This window comes from Ammospiza nelsoni, chromosome 5, assembly GCF_027579445.1.
Source record: "Ammospiza nelsoni isolate bAmmNel1 chromosome 5, bAmmNel1.pri, whole genome shotgun sequence".
Lineage (NCBI taxonomy): Eukaryota > Metazoa > Chordata > Aves > Passeriformes > Passerellidae > Ammospiza > Ammospiza nelsoni.
The window spans coordinates 22,311,546-22,332,786 of NC_080637.1; the positions used below are offsets into that span (position 1 = coordinate 22,311,546).

At 37.8% G+C, this 21,241-nt stretch overlaps 1 protein-coding gene across 4 annotated transcripts in view; it reads left to right on the forward strand.

The window, feature by feature from the left end:
• CADPS2 (calcium dependent secretion activator 2) overlaps positions 1-21,241 on the forward strand; it is a 285,443-nt gene that overhangs the window by 82,370 nt on the left and 181,832 nt on the right. For all 4 annotated transcript variants that reach the window (XM_059471758.1, XM_059471759.1, XM_059471760.1 and 1 more), the window contains exon 3: positions 11,053-11,385. In XM_059471758.1, coding sequence (XP_059327741.1) covers positions 11,053-11,385 — 333 coding nt within the window. The remainder of the gene's footprint in view (positions 1-11,052; positions 11,386-21,241) is intronic.

Here is a 21,241-nt window from a genome sequence, read left to right on the forward strand (position 1 = left end):
TGCACAGGCAAACATGGGCAGTAGGACAGTTTGTACTCCTTTCATCTTCTAGATTACATCTCTTTATCTACTTGACTCCAGTCAGGTAGTTCCAGATACTTGTGGCAGTTGCCACCTTCTTTTCTCCTCTTCAGCCTTGGTTCTTACTTCCCATATTTTAGTAATGATGGAATTATTTTTTAAGCAGTTGTAGTAAGCTATCCTAGCAGCTGTTGGGTCATGCAGGAGGCGAAAGGTGCAAGCAGCCTTTTCTATTTGGTTTTGGGATGCAAAGTACACAGCTGTGATTCTTTCTCATAGATCTTTTGCTCTGCCACTTCATCTAATTCTCAAGAATACTGTTAAAACTAGGTGACCCTTCATGGGGTACAGAAGAAGTTTTTCCATAGATGGAAAGTGACTGCATTTTCCCGTGTGTCTATTTCTCCTTAATCCTGGGGATCACAGTAGGAGAAAGGTGCCATATTGGTTTAGAGGGTCTACTCTTGTCCTTGTTTTCCAGTGAGTACCCAAGTTTTGCAGTATTTGCAGTGTCAGTTCTTTTCCAGTTTCCTTAGGCCACAGAGTGAAGTCAGTGCTTTAACCTTTCTCCCCACCCAACAGTGCCCTTCCTACTCTACTGGAAATATAAGCCACTAAAACGAATTAGTACAGGGAAAGAAAGTGGCAGGTTGTTTGCTTAAGTTGTCAGTTTGCTGGCACTTCTTCAGTTGCTAAAGCAGAAAAAAAAATAATGCTATGAGACAACATTTCAGGTGGCTTCAGCCCAATTTCTATTTGCTCATGTCCTTTCTGAGCATTCAGCTGCAGAATATATAAACTGGAAGTGAAACAGTGGCACTGATCAGTAAAAATACATGTTCTGAAACAGTGTCTTCACTTTGCATGAAAGTATTTGGGGTGGTGGTGGGTGATGGGGACTGAAAGGATCTCAGCAGACCTGGTCTGACTATAGAGTACTTGGCATTATAGTCAAAAATTGAGATATAGTAGTATGCTCATCTGAACTAAAAGCTATTAATCTATACTCAGGTGAAAATGGTTAATGCAGAAGCATATTAGTGGTAATAGGGAAGTGAAATAGCCAATTCTTCTCATCTCTGACAAAATGAACCCGGTGCAATACCAGTGATGAAAACTGTCACTTACATAACTTCCACTTTCAGTCAAGTGGAATAAAAACTAGAACCACAAGTGACTACATAAGAAAATTTAGAGAAGTGAAGGACTATTTTCTCTTCTTTATTGTACTTGCCCATTTACTTCAATTTTTTTCCCAGTTAATGCAAGAAATTGGATTTTATATTTAGAAACATTGTATCCTAAGAGGTAGGACTGTCATAAGAGATAAAGTGCTGGGGCTTCTTGTGTTTTTTACAGCACTCAGTAAACACGAAAAAGTATTGAGGAGTTCCTTAGCAAGCCAAATGAAAATATGAGTTACTGATTTTAAGCAGGTGTGTGTTTTTCTCAGGTTTGCACATACCAGAGGTAGTTTTGTATAAACTTATCTATTCCAATATCATCATCTGTTGATATTGGAATAGATAAGTATGCTAAGTAAATGTTTTTTTCCTAATCCTTTTTAGCAAGACTTTGTTTGCTACTCATTATTTCTGTGTAAATATGTTTTCTGTTTGATGTCTTTTTTTTCAATCTTTGGTTTCTTCTTTTTTTTTTTTTTTTTTTTTTTTTTTTTTTTTTTTTTTAGCTTTTTTATCCTTTGTCTTCTTCCCTTATAGTCAGGGTTGGACACCTTCCTTATGGAATTTGCTGGAAAATAGAGACCAATTGTGAGGTGAGAGTAAGGCTTTTTACACATCACCAAGGTGTGCTGTGTTACACATTCAATTTAACAGCCTTTTTCAGTTTTAAGCTATCCAAAATAGAGCCTTTGAAATCCTCATAACCTGGAACTTTGCAGTGGTCATCAAAGGGAGTTGTTGTGGTCAGGCAGAATCAGCCCACTGGAGAGCAAGCTGTTAGCTCTCTTACAGCATGCTTCAGCCTGAGCAGTGGGGCTTGGGAAAAGGGGAATCTGCTGTTAAAGGGAAGATCACAGTGCCTGTTCCAAGTGGAGGCTGAGCAAAGTGATCCACAGCGTGTGATCTGCAGCTCGCACAGGCAGCAGCGTGTATCCTGTGTCTCACTGGGGTGCAAAAACTATTGCTGCTGTTATCAGCCGTGAAAGGAGGATAAATATGCTTGTTTCAAAAGGGTAGCCGGTTAACTTTGATAAATTAACCCAGGAGAAAATGCTGCTTCTGGGTGAAACAGTTTTGTGGATTTTTTATGGTGATTGTCACTCTACCTCTGTTTGTTCTTATGCCCAAGGCACGAGCATTGCAGCACATGACTGTGAAATGTGTTGCCATCAGGAACAGCAGTTTGGGTAGACATTGGCAGTTGCTTGTGCATTTAGAAAAAGCTGGAAAAGAAAAAAATCCCAGTGTACAGTGCTGTGTAGTTTGCTTACAATCATGTACCCCTGGAGCTGTAGCAGACATTTTAATTTCAAGAGTTTGAGTTTTGGTGGGTTTTTTTACAGATAGCTGGTTGCTAAGCAGTGGTGAGTGTTCGGTGTGCAGCTGTTGTGCCCAAAAGAGATGAAGAAAGCAAAGTACATCACCTGAAGATTTCAGCTTGTGATGGTTTCTGAACCATTAATCTTATCAAGAAGAAAGGTGCTCAGGAAGGGTAGTAGGTATATTTAAAAAAAAAAAAAAAAAGGAAAATTTGGAATGATATGCCTCTTTGGATGATGATGATTTACTACTTTAAATTTTGCTTCCTTTTTTACCTTAATGTAATGTGCTACTTTAAAGAGGTTTTAAAAACAAACAGAAACCCATGACCTCAGTGTAAGCCAAAACTTTTTTTTTTTTTCAGATTTCTCACCCCCTCAAAATTAAGGAAAACTGTACAATGTACTTCTAAGAGAAGTAACTTTCATTAACAAGATAATAATGAAAATTCTGAAGTAATTAGAGTTTATAGGTGTGATTTCTTAAAATATTTTGCTTTTACCTGAAGGTGAGGACTCTGTTCTGATGACTTACATAGATTTAAAAATAGGATCCGTTAACTCTGATCATTTCATTGTAAAAAAATCAAAATAGTGCCTGGAGGATATTTCTAGGGTATGAAAGAGAACAGGGGAGGAATAAGACTTGCAAGCAATGTCTAATTTATTTTTTTCCTAAAAATGTGAAAAGTGCTTCTGATTTCAAAATACTAAGCAAATCTCATTAACTACCTCAATTTCCACTCATGTTCAGCAGCCAAGAGTTATTAGAAGTAGCTATTAACATGCTACATGGATAACTACTAATGTCTTCTTTGATATAAATGCTATTTCAGTAGCCAGAAATTTTATTCAAGGAGCATAAAAATAATTATATTACTCTTGGATGTATGATGCTACTACATTAACTATTTATTTTAGACCCAAAATGATCTTGTTGTTCTAACTTGCTTAGTTGAACTAATCTAAACATCAACTTAATAATTTTTGGTGTGAAGAAAATATTTTTTTCTTTCTTTCAAGACTGTTGTAAGTGCAGTGAGAACATCGTATCTTCTGCAGCTCCAAGCTATAGCAGCAGACAGTGCTGGACATTATATATGTTAATTGCTACTAGGAATAAACCTTTTTTCTTAAAATATAATAGCTGTGGAAAGCTGTTCTCCAAATTGTCAGAAGTTTTTGCGCCTTCATCAAACAAGCCCCAGCCCTTGATGTGTTGCATTGTGTGGTTTCAGTCTAGAGTGGAACTACTGAGCAGTGCGAGAGCTGGTCCCAGAGAGCATTGCTCACATTAACAACGTTGTTGGGTTTTCTGGCTGTTGCTGTTTAGGTGGCCTGGAAAGGCCCAGGGATGGCCTTGGAGAGCCGACGCTTCAAAGAACGAGGAGAGACTTCTGATCTTGTCTCGGTCTCGGTGTTTATTAATTGTTTATCTAAAAGATTTTCTTTCAGCCCGACAGAGGTCTGCACAGCAAGTCAGCCATGGGCACACTCCCAAGCCCCCGGGCGGTCACTTATCTTTATACCCTAAGTTACGTGTACAATATTTATCATTTTTCTCCAATACTTTCTACTCTTATTAACCTGTGCACTTCTAGTAATGACCAATCCCAAAGTGCCACCACCACCACAGAAGATGGAGGCCAAGAAGAAGAAGAAGAAGGACAGGACACGCCCCAATTCCTCCATCTTACTTCTCTAGACCCCCCTGTACCAAAATCCTAAACCCTGTGTTTCACACTCTAATTAACTTATCCCTTCACCATACACCCAGTGAATTCCTCCTATCCTCATACAGGTCTCATCTCCTGTGTAGGATCAAAATCCTGCCACCAGACACTTCTGGCAACATTCCAGGATTCCCGAGCCCCCCAAGGGTGGTCTCGGCCTCTCTGCACCTCCATCCTGAGGTGCTGAGATCCCACACAACGTTAACGTGAAATTGAAATAATTTTTATTCCTGTGGAACAGGAAGGACTTTAGGTTGGTGAGATCTCTCAACAGTGACTCTGAGGAGCTGCTGCAGTAGCTGCATTGGGGCTCTTTAATATTACGCAGTAAATGTCTTATGCTTTGTTTTGCCTCAAGTAATGATTCTAGCACAACATGATGATGCATGTCACATCCAGTTTTTTATTTAAAAACTTGTTTCAATTCCTTTTACTTTGCAGAACAAGAATTATTGTCTTTTGGAGAAATTTTAGCGCTCAATTTAGCCCTGAAAATTGCTGTCTTTTTAAAAAAAAATATTCTGTAAGTCATAAACTCAAGATGGTAATTGTGCAAAGCACAGCAGGAGCTTGAGTACAAAACACATCAGAAAAGCATATCAGAAATCTAAAAAGCTTTCATAGACTTGAATATTCCTTGGACTTCCATCAAAGTCCTTTTTGCGCTTGTTCAGTCTTTATCAAAGAGGTACTTCTGTTCATTTTTATTTTTTAATTGACAATTTCTGATATGACATAGTTGCCATTAATCTTAATATAGTTCCAGCTTTGCTTCTGGTAAGCTTAAAGGAGAAAATTCCTTTAAAGCAAGAACACATCCGTAAGAACAAAATGTTTCTCTGTAGCTGTGTATCTGTGTCTGGGTGATAGCGTACTTCTGAAAAAAATCTCCAAAGAGAAATAACTTTAGGCCTTACATGACAGTCCTTTTTCTAAGTTATATGGAAAGGTTCTGTTTTAACAGTAGCATGTTTTAAGGATGCCCCAAGTATCAGTTTCAGTATATTGTTCTGATAAACACACTGGAGGTTGAGGTAGTTACTCTCTGGTTCATCAGTCATTGTGCTGCTGTAGGAGGGCAGTGCTTGGCCCTTGTGCAGCAGGACCCTTACAGTTGTGCCAGCCTCTGGTGGAGTCTTTGGAAGAAGGAGACCATTAAAGAATGTGTTTGGATTGCTGGTGCTGGCCCAATGGCCACGCTGTAGTTCTTGCAGCTCCTTAGCAAGCTTCTGGAGGCCAGCAGCAACCTGCATAGTCCTAGTTAGAAGGACATCATGTACTTTCACAGGTAAAATAATGTGCAGCATCAGTTGGAACAGTTGATGCAACCACTTTTGAATGCTCAAATGTAGGTAATGAAGCATTTCCTATGGTCTGCATCAGTGCAGAGATTCCTGTTACAATTGTTTTATGTCTAATTCAGAATGGCATATAAGTAATAGAAGGAGGAAGGTATCAGAACTCCTGGGTAACCTATTATTTAGAGACCCTGGGTGCAGTGGCTGTGTTTTTTATTCCACCTTGTCACGAATCTGTGATTTAGATTTCTTAAAGAAACCTTGTGAAAGGTATTAGCAAAAGCATTTTGAATATGGTGTTGTGAAAGTGTGATTTAACAAGGTTCAATGTCAACGTTCACGTTACTCTGCAGCAGAGTTGTTTGAACAGTGATTCAGAACTACAAAGGCATAAGTAAAGCTACCAGGGCACAAGTCAAAGTTATCATACTAAAAGGTTACACATAATATCAGTTGCTTACCATGATCTACCATTGTAAAAGGTCTCAGCCTTGAGAGGCTCAAGGGAAGATCACAGCCAGGCTGTATAGCTGGGAGAGCTCAAAGAAAACTCACTTCATCTGTCATAGACAGGGAACACAGTTCCATGTATAGGATATACATGTTGGCTTTTAGTGAAATTACATGCAGTGGGAGAGGTATTTGTGAGATATCTTGTACCCACAGCCTTCTTTGTTCCTTGATAAATGGGTCTTGGAAAAGCCACCTGCTGTTCATGCGTGAGTCCCCTGATCAGTGTTCCAAGGTCACCAGTGCTCACTTGGGTCCCTCTGCTCCTTTGTGGGTTTTCAGAGAACACACAGGAGCTAGCAGAGTTCTTGGCCAAGCTATGGCCCAGGCCATGGCCTCCACTGGAGCCTGTACCAAGCTGCTGCTGGCTTGGTCGTGTGGCTGAGTGCACCCATCACGCACCCCTAACTGTGCTGGAGTCTGCATGGAGCCCAAGGGTTTGCATCCAGAATTTAGCAAAAGTGCAAAAAGCTGTTATGCAGCTTGAAAGAGATATTGGAAGAAAGGTAATAAGCTGATTCAGGTGGTGTTTAGCGTGTCTTGCAGTTTGCTGTCCCAGAGATGTAGTGTGCAATTTGAGCTGTCACAGTATCTTCCATGAATGATGATGCATTGAGCCCTGACTGCTAAGACATAGGACATGTCTAAAGGGTAAATGTGATCTCCTCAAAGCTACAGGAACAGAAGTGACCATCAAAAATGAAGAGAAATCTCTAATGGCTCTTGTGGAGGATGGCAAATGAAGCTCCAAGTGCTGCATTGCTTGAAGAGGAGGAGAATGTTGGTGCTTTTGCACTACTAGAAGGTGTACAGAGGCCAGATGAGCAAGAAGTTTTCAGAGGTTGAGAAATCATTCCTGTGGCCCACCTATCCTACTACATTTGCTTGAATTTTCTTTTTTCCTTAGCTTAAAAGTACAGAATAAGATAATCATGTTTGTGTTGCCTAATTGTATAATTAGTCAAATTTGGTATGATGTCTAATAAATAGAAAAGTTATTTAAGGAGTATGTTCTAGAAGTGAAAATCAGTTATTTTGATAATATTTCTAACATTTTCTTAAGTTGTAGACACTGCTAAATAATGATTTTTCATCTTTAAACAAAAATATACTTTTAAGGTAATTATCTAGTGCTAAAGACTGCTTTGAATTAAGGTTTCTTATGTGTTTGCATTAGATGAAATTGCATATGTGTAATGATTGGAAAAAAGTGGATTTAAACAGTGCTTCGGTAGATTACAATTGTTATTGGGGTTTTTTGAATGCCTGTTATCTCACCTTTGAATGAGTTGAACTTTATCCATCAGAAACTGAAGGTGTGGTTCAGTCCAGAAGTATTTAGGAGGACACTAAATAACACAAATTGAAAAAGTTCCTCAAACCGGATATATATGGCCCATTGGAACCTGTATTTGAATGATCTGTTTTCTCCAGAATGCATTTTAATTGTTAATAGAGCATTCCTTTTTAGTGTTTGATACTTTGTTAGCAGTGGGTAACATGGACAGTTGATGCTGATTTGTGGATTCAATAAACTATTAATGATACTTGACATTCAGATGTTGACTGTCAACAGTATCAATCCAGGATGTCTTTGAGAAAGTCTGAAAAATGTTTCTAGTAACAAGAAATGCTTCATTAAAAAGTTTGACTCTTTCAAATTATTTCTGAATAATGTCTGGATTTCCAAAAGATTGTGGCTGATCTGTCAAATCTAGTTCCATGCAGAATTAAATTTTTGTGCCCACAATAACTTTTTCTGATGTTTTATATTTCACACTTAAACCTCTTAATGTTTTCATCTCCAGTTCCCCCCTAGTGTTGACAGACTTGAGATAACATTTTACAATGTAAGTTTTTGAATAATTATTTAATTAGAACTAAGTCTAATGATCAGTTGAAATACAGGAATGAAGGCAGTACGAACCAGAGATTTAGTGAATGTACTTAATTAGCATTTTGCTTTAAAGATAAATATCAATAAAAATATTTTCCCTCATGGGGATGACTGTGCTGCTCGTATAATCTTTGAAAGCTCTGAAACCAAGCAGATGAATCTCAGAAGTCTAACTGAAGCAAATGATTTTACATTCAGCATGAATGTACCATATGTCTTTCAGGAACAGGATTAATGAGACACTTAATAGCTTTTTAATGCTATCTCAGTGTTTTAAATTTGTGACACATTTGATACAATCCTAATAGAATTTCTATTCTCTTATGGTTTTCTGTTGCAAATAAATCCTTGACTATGAAATATTTTTACTAAAATGTTATTATTGCTTTTTAATTACCTTAAATGCAAGTACTTCGTTTTAGAGATGATGTTACTTTTTTTCGCCCTCAGGAAAAAAATGGTAAATTTCCACTCAAATAGGAGTAATACTGCAAGAGCTTTAGGTCCAGTGGATTCCTTTGCAGAGCAAACCATGTTTTTCATACCCTGTCACTCACACTTTGAGTTTATATCTTGAGTAATTTCCTTCTGTATCCATTGTATCATGAGAAATAATTACCTTAGAATAATTTTTGAAAATTTAATAAAAATACAGTTTGTGACCCAAAACACATCAGAAGGGAATATTTTAGAGTCAAGGGCACATGCATATTTTACTTTCTTTTTGCACATACCTGTTGCTTTGTCCAACGTGAGCATGCCATTATTTTGTGATTATTATGTGCACCAAGTTTGCAATAGTGCTCCCTTTCCATGGTTAAATGGTCAAAAAATGGAATGGGTCTTTCATGGAAAAAATTCTCTTGGAAAATCAACTTAAGAATCACTAATAAGTTTTGAATTAGTATGGCTTATAAATCAAGGAAAGTGCTTGCAGCTTTACAGCCCTTCCATTCAGGATTAATCATTTTGAATAACAACACAGATAGAAGGTAATACAAGGTGAATGATATGCTGATGTTCTCACAGTGTGTATTTTGCAGGTTTGGAGTTGGGGTTTTTTGGTTTTGGAAGTATTTTTGGGTTTTGGGGGGGATTTGGGGTTTGTTTCTGGTGGTTTTTGGTGGAGTGGTTTTTTTGTGGGTTTTTTTGTTTGGTTTCGTTTGGGTTTTTTGTTTTGTTTTCACAAGACTGGTCCAGTTATAATAGCAATACATCAGTTTTTGTAATCTTGCATGAATATGAGATTTTGGGTGGGAAGTATCTATAAATATTCTTAATTTCTCACTGTCTTCTGCATCTGCTTTCTCTTGTTGGTAGGCAGGCTAATGTGATGGGAGATTAAATATTTTGATGAACAGTACAAAGTAGCTGAAATAAGTTTGAAGTAATTTTTTTTACCAGTGAAGGTGTTAGAGGAATGAATAATTTGTAATTACAGACTGTTAAAACAAGGCAAGACTTAATATCCTTGTACCTGTTTGTGTGAATAAGTTTTATTGCTGAATGGAATTTCTGACTATTAGTTGTTTTGAAATGAGATTCAATATTTGTGTAGCCTTTTAGGAAATTAATGTAAGCAGTAATTGACAGTAACTAGGTCAGGTCCCATTATGGGTAAGACTTTAACCTTAGATGCTCATGTTTACATAAAAGAAAATGTATTGTAATACAGATGGAGCATAACATGTGATTAGCATATATTGGTGATGGGGTTTTTTAAAATAATCTCTTTGGGCAAATACTTTTGGGTTTAATCTGCAGCATTCCTGTGCAATATTGATTAGGATATCTGTTGAAAAATACATTTTATAAATAACCACATTTTAAAATATGCTGCAAGAGAACGTGCTTTGACACATTTTAGAATTTTTTTTTTTATCTGTTTACATCTGTGTACTGCTCTGCTCAGCTTTTCAGCTCCTCTCTTACTCCCCTTTTCTGTATTTTGAAAGTGAAGCTCAGTAGGTTGGTTGTGAGGTATACCATCTTCTAACAGGAGATAGCACATTAGAGCTCTGACTCCAGGTACTATCATTTCCATTCACAAAATCATACATGATTTCATAGCCTTTGGTGACTGTAATGACTGTCTGAAAGTGCATGCTTAATTCCCAGTTCATACATCTGACTGGAGAGAGCAGACAGGCAGAAAGGTGATGGTTCTGTTTCAGCTTTGTGGTTTCTCACGTGTTCCTTGCATTTCAGCTGTGCTTGGGATGTTGGTGTGGCACCCAAGCAGCTGAACCATGCAGAGTGGAGGGCCTTGATTCATCTCCCTCTCCTGCAGAATCCAGGTGGTTCTCCCTGAGTTATCCTTCCAATGGCATGATGTAGTTTAATCCCTGCCCAAGGCACACATCCATTGTTTACACAGGTGATTGTGCTGCATTGTCAGCTTTTTGTTGGTTGCATCTTGTACAGAAACAGTTTTATGAGACTTGGTGCTATAAATGAGCTATGTTCAGGCCACATACAGTGTCTGGAAAGGTTGCCCTTGCCAGGACCCTTCTAAAAGAGATGTAAACAACTGTTCTTGAACACTGAAAGTTTTTACACAATGTGGAGCTGATTTAATTGGTTTGTTGTTTTAATTTGACTTGTCATATCTTGGAGTATGAGTAGTTGGGAGGGACATTTTTATGTTGATCATTGCTGATTTTACATGGAGAATCCCATACTGTATCTCCAGTATTGTATCTACAGCAGTAGAAAGAGCTCTGTGTCTTTGAGTCTATCTTCTCAATTGTTAATATTGATTGTGGTGTTTCTTTAGTTTTTGGGGGTTTTTTGGTTGGTGGTGGTTTTTTTTCCTTTTTTCCTCCTGGATTTCTGTCTCATTGTGGGTAAATTTTAAATTAGCTGCTGTTAATCCAAAGTTCATCTAGTCTAGCTATTCTAAATTTATGCATAAATACTTGTAAAAAAAACCACAACAAACATAACAAACTGTATAACTCTCATATAAAGCCATCTTGTGTAGGAGCAAAATATTATCTTGTACTTCCTTACACAGGGATTGTTTCGTATTTGTGTCCATGCCTAACTGGTTTTGTTCCTTTTTTTTTTTCTCTTCTTTTACTTTAAAAGGTTTTTCTCAAGAGTGACCGAGTTGCAAGAATGGTCCACAGTGGAGGATGTTCTGCAAGTGACTTTAGAGATGTTTTTAAGAAAAACATAGAGAAGAGAGTCCGAAGTTTGCCGGAAATCGATGGATTAAGCAAAGAGACAGTGTTGAGCTCTTGGCTGGCCAAATACGATGCCATATACAGGGGAGAAGAGGACTTGTGCAAACAGCCGAATAGAATGGCCTTAAGTGCTGTATCAGAGCTGATTCTGAGCAAGGAACAGCTTTATGAAATGTTTCAGCAGATTCTAGGGATCAAAAAATTGGAACACCAGTTGATTTATAATGCCTGCCAAGTAAGTATTGATGTCATTTGCTTTTGTTGTGTCCAGAATATCTCCCCTCTGCCGGCTGGTCCAGTGCTTCCTCTCTGTGTGTAGAATCATTCAATTATAGGTACATTTCTGCAGTCCAAGGAGATGAGACTGCTCAGCAAGGAATCTTTGCATGATCTGATTGCTGCTGAGGACTGGGATAAAGGGTGTGCAGAGAATGTGGTGCTTATGCTACAGGGGTCTCCTTTTAGAGTGTCACAGCTCACATGATTTGAGTGATTGTGAGGAATGTGCCATGGTCTGTCCATCTGCATACCCTCTGATAAATTGGATATGCATGCACATACATTTCTAAGCCTGTGTGTGTTTATCTTTAAAAGAAATTTGCTGCCATAAATAGATGACAGGTGATTCAGGCTCCTGTTGGACATCCAGTGTCTAGAAGGTTTGTGTGTTAGAACTAAATGTGCTTCCATTCAAGCATCCTCTGCAAAGCTAATTTTCACATTTCTGCATTGTTGTTTTGTTGGATAATGATTTTTCTTGTAAATTACTGAGGCCAAGACAGTCCATTCAACAGTCATATTTAGATTTATGTGTATAATCTCTTGCTAATCAGTAATATATTTGGTATGTAAAAGTATTTTATTAACCAGTGATCATAATGATGGAAGTGTAAATTAACATTTACTTACGGAGGAAAAACCTGAAGAAAAAGAAGGTATTTTTGCTAGTCTCACAACCAAACAGCATAGATGAAGCATTTAAACTGAGATCAGACAGCTTCTTACACTGTCTATGAAATATTCAACCAGATTGCAGCTAAAATGTTTTTCATATATTATGCTGAAGGCTGGTTTGTAGTTATAGACCATCTTAATATAGGAACAAATTATATGTGTTAGTGTAGCATAAAATCATGTATCTGTTCTATGATTGAAACATCTGCAGTATGTAACACTTCTGCTGCCTCAAATTATGAGCAGTGTTTTGAATTAAAAGAAATAGAAAGTATTCCTTCTTTTTTTTCCTACTGGTCCCTTCTTTTTTGCTTTTGCCTCTAAATTTTAAGGTAAATCACTAAACCTCTGGGATATGTGGGCTGGTAATAAGATGAAGAAGCATTGAAATCTAGGGGAATAATTCTGCTTAATTTTGGGAGGGTTTTATATAGGATAGAACGTAGAGGCATGGGAGGCAGTTTGGATAAGTCCTCCAGAGGTCATTCAGTCCAGCTTCCTGCTCAGAGCAGGGTGAGCCATGAGGACAGACCGGGTTACTGGGGGCTTTACCAGGCAGGTCTTAAAGCTTCTAAGAATGGAGATGGATTGTGCAAACCTTATGGGCAACCTTTTCCATCATCTGAAAACGTGAAAAAACCACTATTTTTTACCAAGTAGATAACTTGTGACTTATCATAGAAACTCAATATGGATTCCTCTCTCCTCTAAAGTCTGGGGATTGCTGAGTCTTGCTTTTTACATTACTGTGGGTGGTCAAAATCTGCTGTTAGTCTGCGTTGGGATAGAGGAACACAAAAAAGTGTGACCTGCCCAACTTTGAACAATTAAACAAGAAAATTGTTCCCTTAGTCCAGTAGTGGTTTTGATGATACATCCACTAGGTTATTGTATCTGTATTCTTGAAGGCCTCTTTCGTTCATATCTGTATAAAATGTGATGGACCAAAACTGTTTGGCAAATATCAATAATTTTCTGTATAATTCTTGGTCCGATACCCATAGAGAGACTGAAACATCCCAGTGGCTAATTTCTGTCTTCTAACATGGTAAAATTGTGAGTATGGAATGGTTGTCTTTTCTGATGTTTTTACTTGCAAATTAAAGAAAATAACCTTGTTGTGGGTAAGAAGGTAGAAAGATTGACCACCCTGACATGTGCAAAGATGACTCAAGGGGATTAAGAGAAGGCATTTCTCTTGCTCTTCCTGCTTTTAAGGTCTGAAATCTGTAAAATCTCCCACGCAGGTCTCTGAAGTACACAGTGTTTACCCTGGATTCGTGTAAGTATTGGAGGATGGGAAGTAATGAAAATCTACGTCTTTGGGAGCAGATACATGAGCACCTATGTAGCTAAGGTGGAAAGAATGGAGAGGGAAAAGCTTCAGGACTATACCCTTGTTTGGGGTTCTAGCTTTCTGCAGATTTTAGTTTTCTGAGGCAAGGATGAGGTTACTTTGCTAAAGCAAAAACTTCCATTATGTACTCCAACAGAGTTGTTACCAACAACATTTTTCATATCCTGTTCCTGTGGTCCAGTCAAGCACATAATAGACCAAAGTTATTAGGAGAAGTCTGTTGCAAAGAAAAAGACAACAATCATACGTAACCTTGCCAAGCAGTGCAGTGTAGACAGCAACCAGTCTCTGATAATGTAATACCTTTTCTCCTTTAAGGGTGAAATCCCTTATTTCTCTTTATAGTTCTAATAATATTTTAGTTTAGGCTGTATCTTACTCCTTTCTATTGACAGTGAATTTATAGAAGTTGAGATGAAGTTAGGCTCTGTTTTCAGTCAGACCAGCAGTTTTCATTCTGCCCTAGAAGCCTCTATCTGTCTTTGTATGGAAATGCTCACTTTCATTTCCCTTTGCTGCTGCTGTTTAGAATAGTAGAGACATGCAGATAATGATAATCAATAGTGTCTGGGAGCAGTGAGATAAGTCCAAGCCCAAATAGATGTTAAAATTGTATTTTTGATAGAGGTTTGATTAGTTTGGCTTCTAGCCTGTGCTTCTAGCAGAGAATCAGATATATGAAATTCTCTATATTTTCCAGCTCTGAGAAACAGCTGCCCTTTAAAGCAAATCTGTACAGTTATAATTTGTGCAGAAAACTCTTTCTTCTTTCCCCCATTTTTTTTATGCCTTCCAGCCATTTGGAAATAGGAAACAGAAAAATGTCTTACAATGTTGATGATAAGAGTAAATTATCCTGCTCCTACAGGGTTGCTAAGCAGACAAGGGTGCTCTGTATAACTGTAGGAGGTATTGTCTGCCAGCCTCCTCCTTGTGACTTCCTCAGCATTTAGAACTTTTTATTGGATTTCTGTGGCTTCTGCTCCCCAGCCTGTTCTAAATGGAGCATTCCCTTCAACTCCTGGACCATTGGCATCTTGGTATCTCAGCCCAGCAGGCTGTTGTCGCAGACATCTTTAATGAAAAATCCTTTTCTTAGGATTTTTCTTCCTGAAAAGCTGAGAGGCTTCAGAAACAAAATGTAAGCATTGATTATCTGCTGCTGTGGAATGCAAGAGGTGGATCTGTGATTGGCCCATGTTGGATGTTTGTAGTTAATGGCCAGTCACAGCCCAGCTGGCTTGGACAGAGAGCTGAGCCACAAACCTTTGTTATCATTCTTTGCTATTCTATTCTTAGCCAGCCTTCTGATGAAACCCTTTCTTCTATCCTTTCAGTATAGTTTTAATGTAGTGTATATCATAAAATAATAAATCAGACCTTCAGAAACATGGAGTCAGATCCTTGTCTCTTCCCTCATCCTGGGACCCCTGTGAACACGGTCACAGACTGTTCTGCTGGGTGTGGGTTCCTGCCCACCCACCCTGGCTGTGGTTCTCCATCCCTCGTGTGATAGCAGTGAGCACCAATGTTCATTCAACTAGCAGAAAAACCTGACCAGAAATAAAGTGAATAGTGATAGATCAACTCTCTGACACTGTCAAAGAGTTTGCATTGCTATGAGAATTTTATGCATTTTCTTCGAAGAAGAACTCTTTTTTCACAATTTTCTAGCATACACTAAATGCCTGAGCTTGTACTTAGGGAGTGAGCATTAACAAGATGTTCACATGAGGATATTGAAGATGTCCATGATCTTGTTTTTGACTTGACAATTTAGTGAATGACCAGCAATTGCTGTTAACCACCCACATCTCTTTGTGATTAAAAGGTTCAGTTTGGCAAGTGTTAAGACTTTCACCTGATTTTTATTTACATTGTGTTGCCTCAAGCTGTGTTACATGATAAAGAAATGATTTCTAGTTAGCTGGGACTTAATGAGCTCCTGGACTTGCGTTTGAGATGCTTGGCCAAACTGTTTCAATGTCTTTGATTTACAGAGATCAGGCATGATACTTTTTCCTTTTTTTTTTTTAATTTTATTTATTCACTGATGTAGAAGATAATTTTGCAGTAAGTCAAACCGAAAGAAACTCAAACTGATTTGTGGTCATAGACTACTATTATTACACCACTTTATCAGAACCAGAATTTCTTTGTCAGGTAAATTGTAATTCCACGCAGGAGTTTATTTTATTTTGTAAATGCCTTTATAGGGTTGCCTTTTTTGGGTGATCCAAATTCTCTTCTTGGGTGACCAGAGGAGAGAACAATACTTTTCATAATAAAAAATGCAAATCGCATTCTATTTTCTAACAAGCAATAAATAACTTTCAGTATAATGTAACAGCTTTTAAGAATTATTTGCTAAGTGTTTTAGTCTTGACAGTCGACCACAAACTAGTGGTAATCTTTGGTAATCAACCACAAACTAGGTCTTTTGGAAATAGCTTTAGGTGGTGCTTTGCTTTACAAGATACAATTATCTGCTTAAAATCCTTGTATTCTGTCTGATTCTTGATTATCTTTAGCTTTTGCAAGATGCTACTTTTTGTATGTGTGTAATATTGAGAACGATGGATTATATTGTCCCTTCCATAATAAATATTTTTAATTCTAAGAGTAGTTTCTGTCAAGAATTTCTTCTGACTGAAGTCTGCTTATGGTGCTACAATTGCAGTCTTTCATCCAGCACTTTTCTGAAGTCCAGTTCATTATGCAGTTTTGGAAATAAGTCAGATTAAGGGCAATTTAATTTGCAGCAAGGCCTTTGTGACTTTTGTATGTGTTTAGTTCTAATCCTTTCCTGGGTAAAATGATGGGAAATAGTAGAGTTATTTCACAGATCATAGAATTTCTCATGCTTCTGGATATTTTCTGTAGAAACTTTCGTACCCTTTATAAGTTATGAGGACAAGTGTGAGTTTATGAAGCACAAAGAAGAATGATGTCTTTTACAGAAATTTTCAGTGTAGTGTTGGTTTTCTTCTTCTTGGAGTAAGTAAACAAGTACTAGGATTCAGTTTAGATTTTAGACCAAAATTTAAACAGATTCGTTAATTCTTTAAGTTGAGACCTGGCACAGGAAAAACAAATTGCTTTGGGCTATATATTCTAGAACACATAAACATATATATCTGCAGGTTTTTTAGTCACAAGAAAAGACACATCTGTGAGATCATATAACAGACCAGGGCTTCTTTTAAGCCACTGTATTTTTATGGTCACCAATGACTGTCATTCCTTACTTCATGCACAATTTTACCTTGCACAACAAAGCAACCTGTGAAGAATATTAGCAAGGTTCGTTGCTATATTTTCAAGGTACCATCAGGTGTTAGCTAAGACATCCACTGATGTCTTAAACATCCCATAGAGCTCAAAACGTCCTTTTACCTTGCCCAAGATATTCCTATTTTCCTTTAATAAAAAAAATCCCACACCACAGTCTTGTTCTCATCATGTGCTTTATACGGGAGATCTGCTGCTTTCAGGCCTTACCTGCTAAGAGTTTACTGCTGGGTAGCTGATGCACAGCCCCAGCATGGGGCAGGGTTTTTTGCTCTCTAGATAAAAGACATTTTTGCAGACACTGCAGAGTGGTTGCAGACAGGGCAGGAGTGAGGGTAGGAGCTGTCAGGCCTCTCAGGGGGCAGAAGGGACTTCAGTGGTATGAGAGATGTCTGGGGAGAAGAAAAGCAGTGATTTTGTGGGACTGTGGGAGGCTGGTGTAGAGTTATAGTTAGTTCAATTGTTGACTGGATTTTTGTATGCTAAATGTGAGTCTAGAAAAGTTTCTTCACATTGTCATGGCATCATAGTGATGTCCTTCCTTACAGAACAGGTCAGTCCTTTTAAATTGTCCTATGTGTCTGTCAACCTGAAAAGGGTTTCATACCTTTTGTAGCAGAAAAATTCAAATAACCACACTTCAGGTTTATTCACACATAAATTTTAGTTTCTAGTACCTGTAAATATATCTTAGAATATATCCAGAATATATCTTCCTTCATGGTGTCTTCCCAAAAAATAAAAGTTTGCTTTCTGATTGATTTTACCCTCTTCGTGGGGAAGAAAGATGAGCCACTGTCTGTTCTTGAGCAGAATAATTCAAACCAAGTATTTCAATGAAGAAATAAATTGTAATTTCCTACAGGATTTTGGATGAGATGTAATTATTGATTATATGCATATAGGATTTTAATATGAAATTATTTAATATTAAATTATTACAGTAATTAAATTTTCTTAATGATGATTTTCATTGGTGTTTTACCTCCATTCAAAAGGTTTTGAAAGGTCTCACACGAGACAAAAAATTTCAATGCTTCAGGAAATAGTGTTGCAACCTCAACTCTTCCTCCCAAGATTACTTCTGTAATCCTCTTGTGAGAAATTCAGAGCTAAAATGAATAGTGTTTGTGAGGCCAGTTTGGATTTTCAACTTAATAGCATGAGTTCTGAAGAAAAAGGAAGTCTTGTGACCCCAGGTGCTTCAGTTCTGTTAGCATGCAGTGATGGTATTTAAATAGACTGGAGAGAGAGAATTTCATCTCCTGTAACAAATGTTTTTTTCTATAATGGCAGAGTTTACTTTGGGAAAAAAGTCTCTGATTGGCCCAAAGGTTGTTGATTTGTTCTCATTTACTCTAATGATAGAAGAGTGATGGAAAGAATATTAAAACATCCTCAGAAAAGCAAGTTACCTTTTTACCATGCTTAAGTATCTGACTCTGAACAATGTTTAGAAGCCATGCAAGCTACATCATTAAATACTTTGAATTATTTTTGTTTGTAGCTAAAGCAATACTGAGAAAACACCAGGGAGAAATGGTATATTGGCAGCATTAATGCGTTTTTCAGTACTTGAGGTATTGCAGTATCCTTATGCAGCTATTGCACAAGGAAAATTGGCTTTGACATACACATTTAAAAGAAAAACAAGTGAATCTTCTGAAAACCATAAAACTATTCAAAGCTTTATCCAGTATAAGCCTTAAGAAAAAACTCTGAAGGATAATTTTGCACTTTTAATTTTAAGATGAAATTTACATGTGGATTTTTCTATCATAGAGCTCTTTATGCATATGTGGCTTCTGTTTTGCATCTGTGTGAGGGGTTTGGACATTTAGGGTCTCTAGTAGACTGAGAGAGTATCAACACTCATAGACTGGTGGATTTACTAGTTGGCATCCTGGTAGGCCTGTTCTGTGCATCACCTCTGTGGCCATGAGAGGCCTGACTGGGATCAGCAGAGAGAAGCTGAGAATCCATCACTCAAGTACCCTGCTCAGTCTTATGCCTCCTCTGAGGATGGAAATCCTGGACACTGGGACTTTGGCTGCAGATCTTTCTTTCAAGCTGCTTTGTTTTCTGAGACTCTCTTTGGCATTCAGTGAGTGAAGGAACAGCAGTGGAATGGCTGTGTTAGCACAATGAAGTAAGGAAGTTGTTCTGGGCTTTATAAAAGGAGATCCTCTAAGCTTTTAATTTTACCTTGCCTGTGTTTCTTCCCCTAAATACTCTTTTGGAGCTTTAATGAAGTAATTAATGGTGTTTTGACAGTTGCTTGAGTTCTAGATCCAAGGGAGTTAAGCTTGCCTGAACACTCAAAGCCAAATATATCCAGCATTTAACTTGCACTTACATTAAAATCACCCATGCATTTGACTCATCATGTTTTATATTACCAGATAAGAATAAAATTTGTCTACTTTAGTATTAAGGAATAAAAATAAATCTTTTCTACCAAAGGTTGTTGTATTATTAATTTATTTTAAAATCTTTTTTAAAGAGAGATTCTGTGTCTTCAGGTAGGTGAATACAAAACAAATCATTTTTACAGCCACATTTCCAGACTGATGATTAAGTTTATTAATGTGTCTGACTGCTAGCTTATATGTGCATTTGAATGAATCCCTGTGAGCAAGCTGAGTAAGTTAATGACCCTTAGCATGAGTTAGTTACCTGTTCTTCTTATGGCAAATTAGTATTTTATATTTTGTCTTTATCAATTTGAAGTAAAGAAATTTTGCTTAGACAATCACTTTCTCTGCAGCATTTTTCATCCTGAGGTGTCTTCAGCAGCCACTGTGAGGCTGCTCCTGTGGAAAAGCCACAGGAGAAGAATGACCCTGTTTCTGTATCTCTCTGGCTCACTGGTATGGAATTTTTTGTTCTGAAGCTCAGCTGCTTTTTTCCTCCATTTTTTGAGATTTTGAGGGAGAACCTTCTTAGCTCTTCCTTCTTCAGAGGAAGTTTCTTTACAAATAGATTCCAGGACAAGATCCTTAGGGGTTCCTGCACCCCAGTCACTCCAGAGGCAAAGATGCAGGTCGATGTGGAAACGAGCTGGCTCTTTCTCTCTCTGTATATATGTGTGTGTGTATATATATCTATGACAGATACATATTTTTTGGCTGTAAACTCATTATCAGGAAGAACTAGAAAAAGCTGCTCAGGGGGGTCCCATCTGGACACATTAGGTTTGACCTTGCCTTGGCAGGGAGGCTGGACTAGATGTTTTCCAGAGGTCCCCTCCCAACCCCTCCTGTTCTGTGATTCTGTGATATTTTAAATATAAATGTAGTAGCACCTCCATAATACAGGATGGACTGCCCTATGCAAGAGTAATTGTTTATATAAAATGGCTGAGAAATCTACAGCTCTCTTCGAATGAGCAATAATTCATGTGTTTATTTTTTGTCCTCTAGGAGGGTATTGCTGTGCCTGTCCTAAAAATGAGCAAGCTCTCAGGACACCTTTTCAGCTGTCTCCTCTGCTGAGGCTGTCCTGATCTCTAGAATCTGATCTCTCAATCTCTAAGCTTTCAGGCTGTCCATCCCAGATACCTTCTCACCTTGAAAGCAGATTGATTCTCACTATCACGCAGGTGCTGCTTGTCCTTTCATTTATTCCCAGACTTTGTATAACAAGCCTCAAGGACAGTTGTTCAGATTCAGTCTGGTGTCTGTGCCAAAGCGGTCTGATTTGTGATTAGATGTTCATCATTTCCAACTTCTGAAATGTTTACAAGGATATGCCTGTTTCTCTCTCTAGGTCTTCTATACGTAGGTGAATTATCCTCATTTTAGTGTTGTATGCATTATATAAAAATTCTCAGGCCAACTAAAAGAACCTTGGTCAGTAACATGAGTAGATACTGAAAAAAAAAGTAACCCTCTAAAAGTTTACAGCCTACTGAGAAAAAGCAAGAGAAGAGTAAAAATAGGATTCATCTCTACTTTTTCTTATAGGAATCTGTTTCTTGAGATAATGAATAAATAAATTGACTTCCAGACATTTTAGCTACAAACAGGAAAATTCTGTAATAATATTGAGGCTATATATTTAGTAGAAATGTCAACTTCTAGCTGATGTTAAAAGGAGGTGTTGTATGGTAAGCACTCTGGGGCTATGGCAGGAGAAATATCGCTTGCAAATGATGTAAGGGAAGAGTCACTCCTGGTATCACCTTGGAATAAGCTGTCTTCCCAACTGGTCATGCAGTGCCAAGGTTTTTTTAATGGGGGAAACAGTAAACTTTCTGTAAATGAGGGAAGATAGCACTGAACCATGCCTGAGAGAGCCTCCAAGGTATACACAATTTCTGGAGAAGCTTTATTTTATTCTTAGGAGCACTGTAAACTCTGTAAACTCATGTTCCAGTCAATCTGGCACAGTCTTCTCACTGTACTGTGTCTTTTCTCAGGGGGCTGGAGACAGCAGAATCTTGCCTGAAACACCTATGTCTCCCTTGGGGAACTTTTCTGAGTGATAT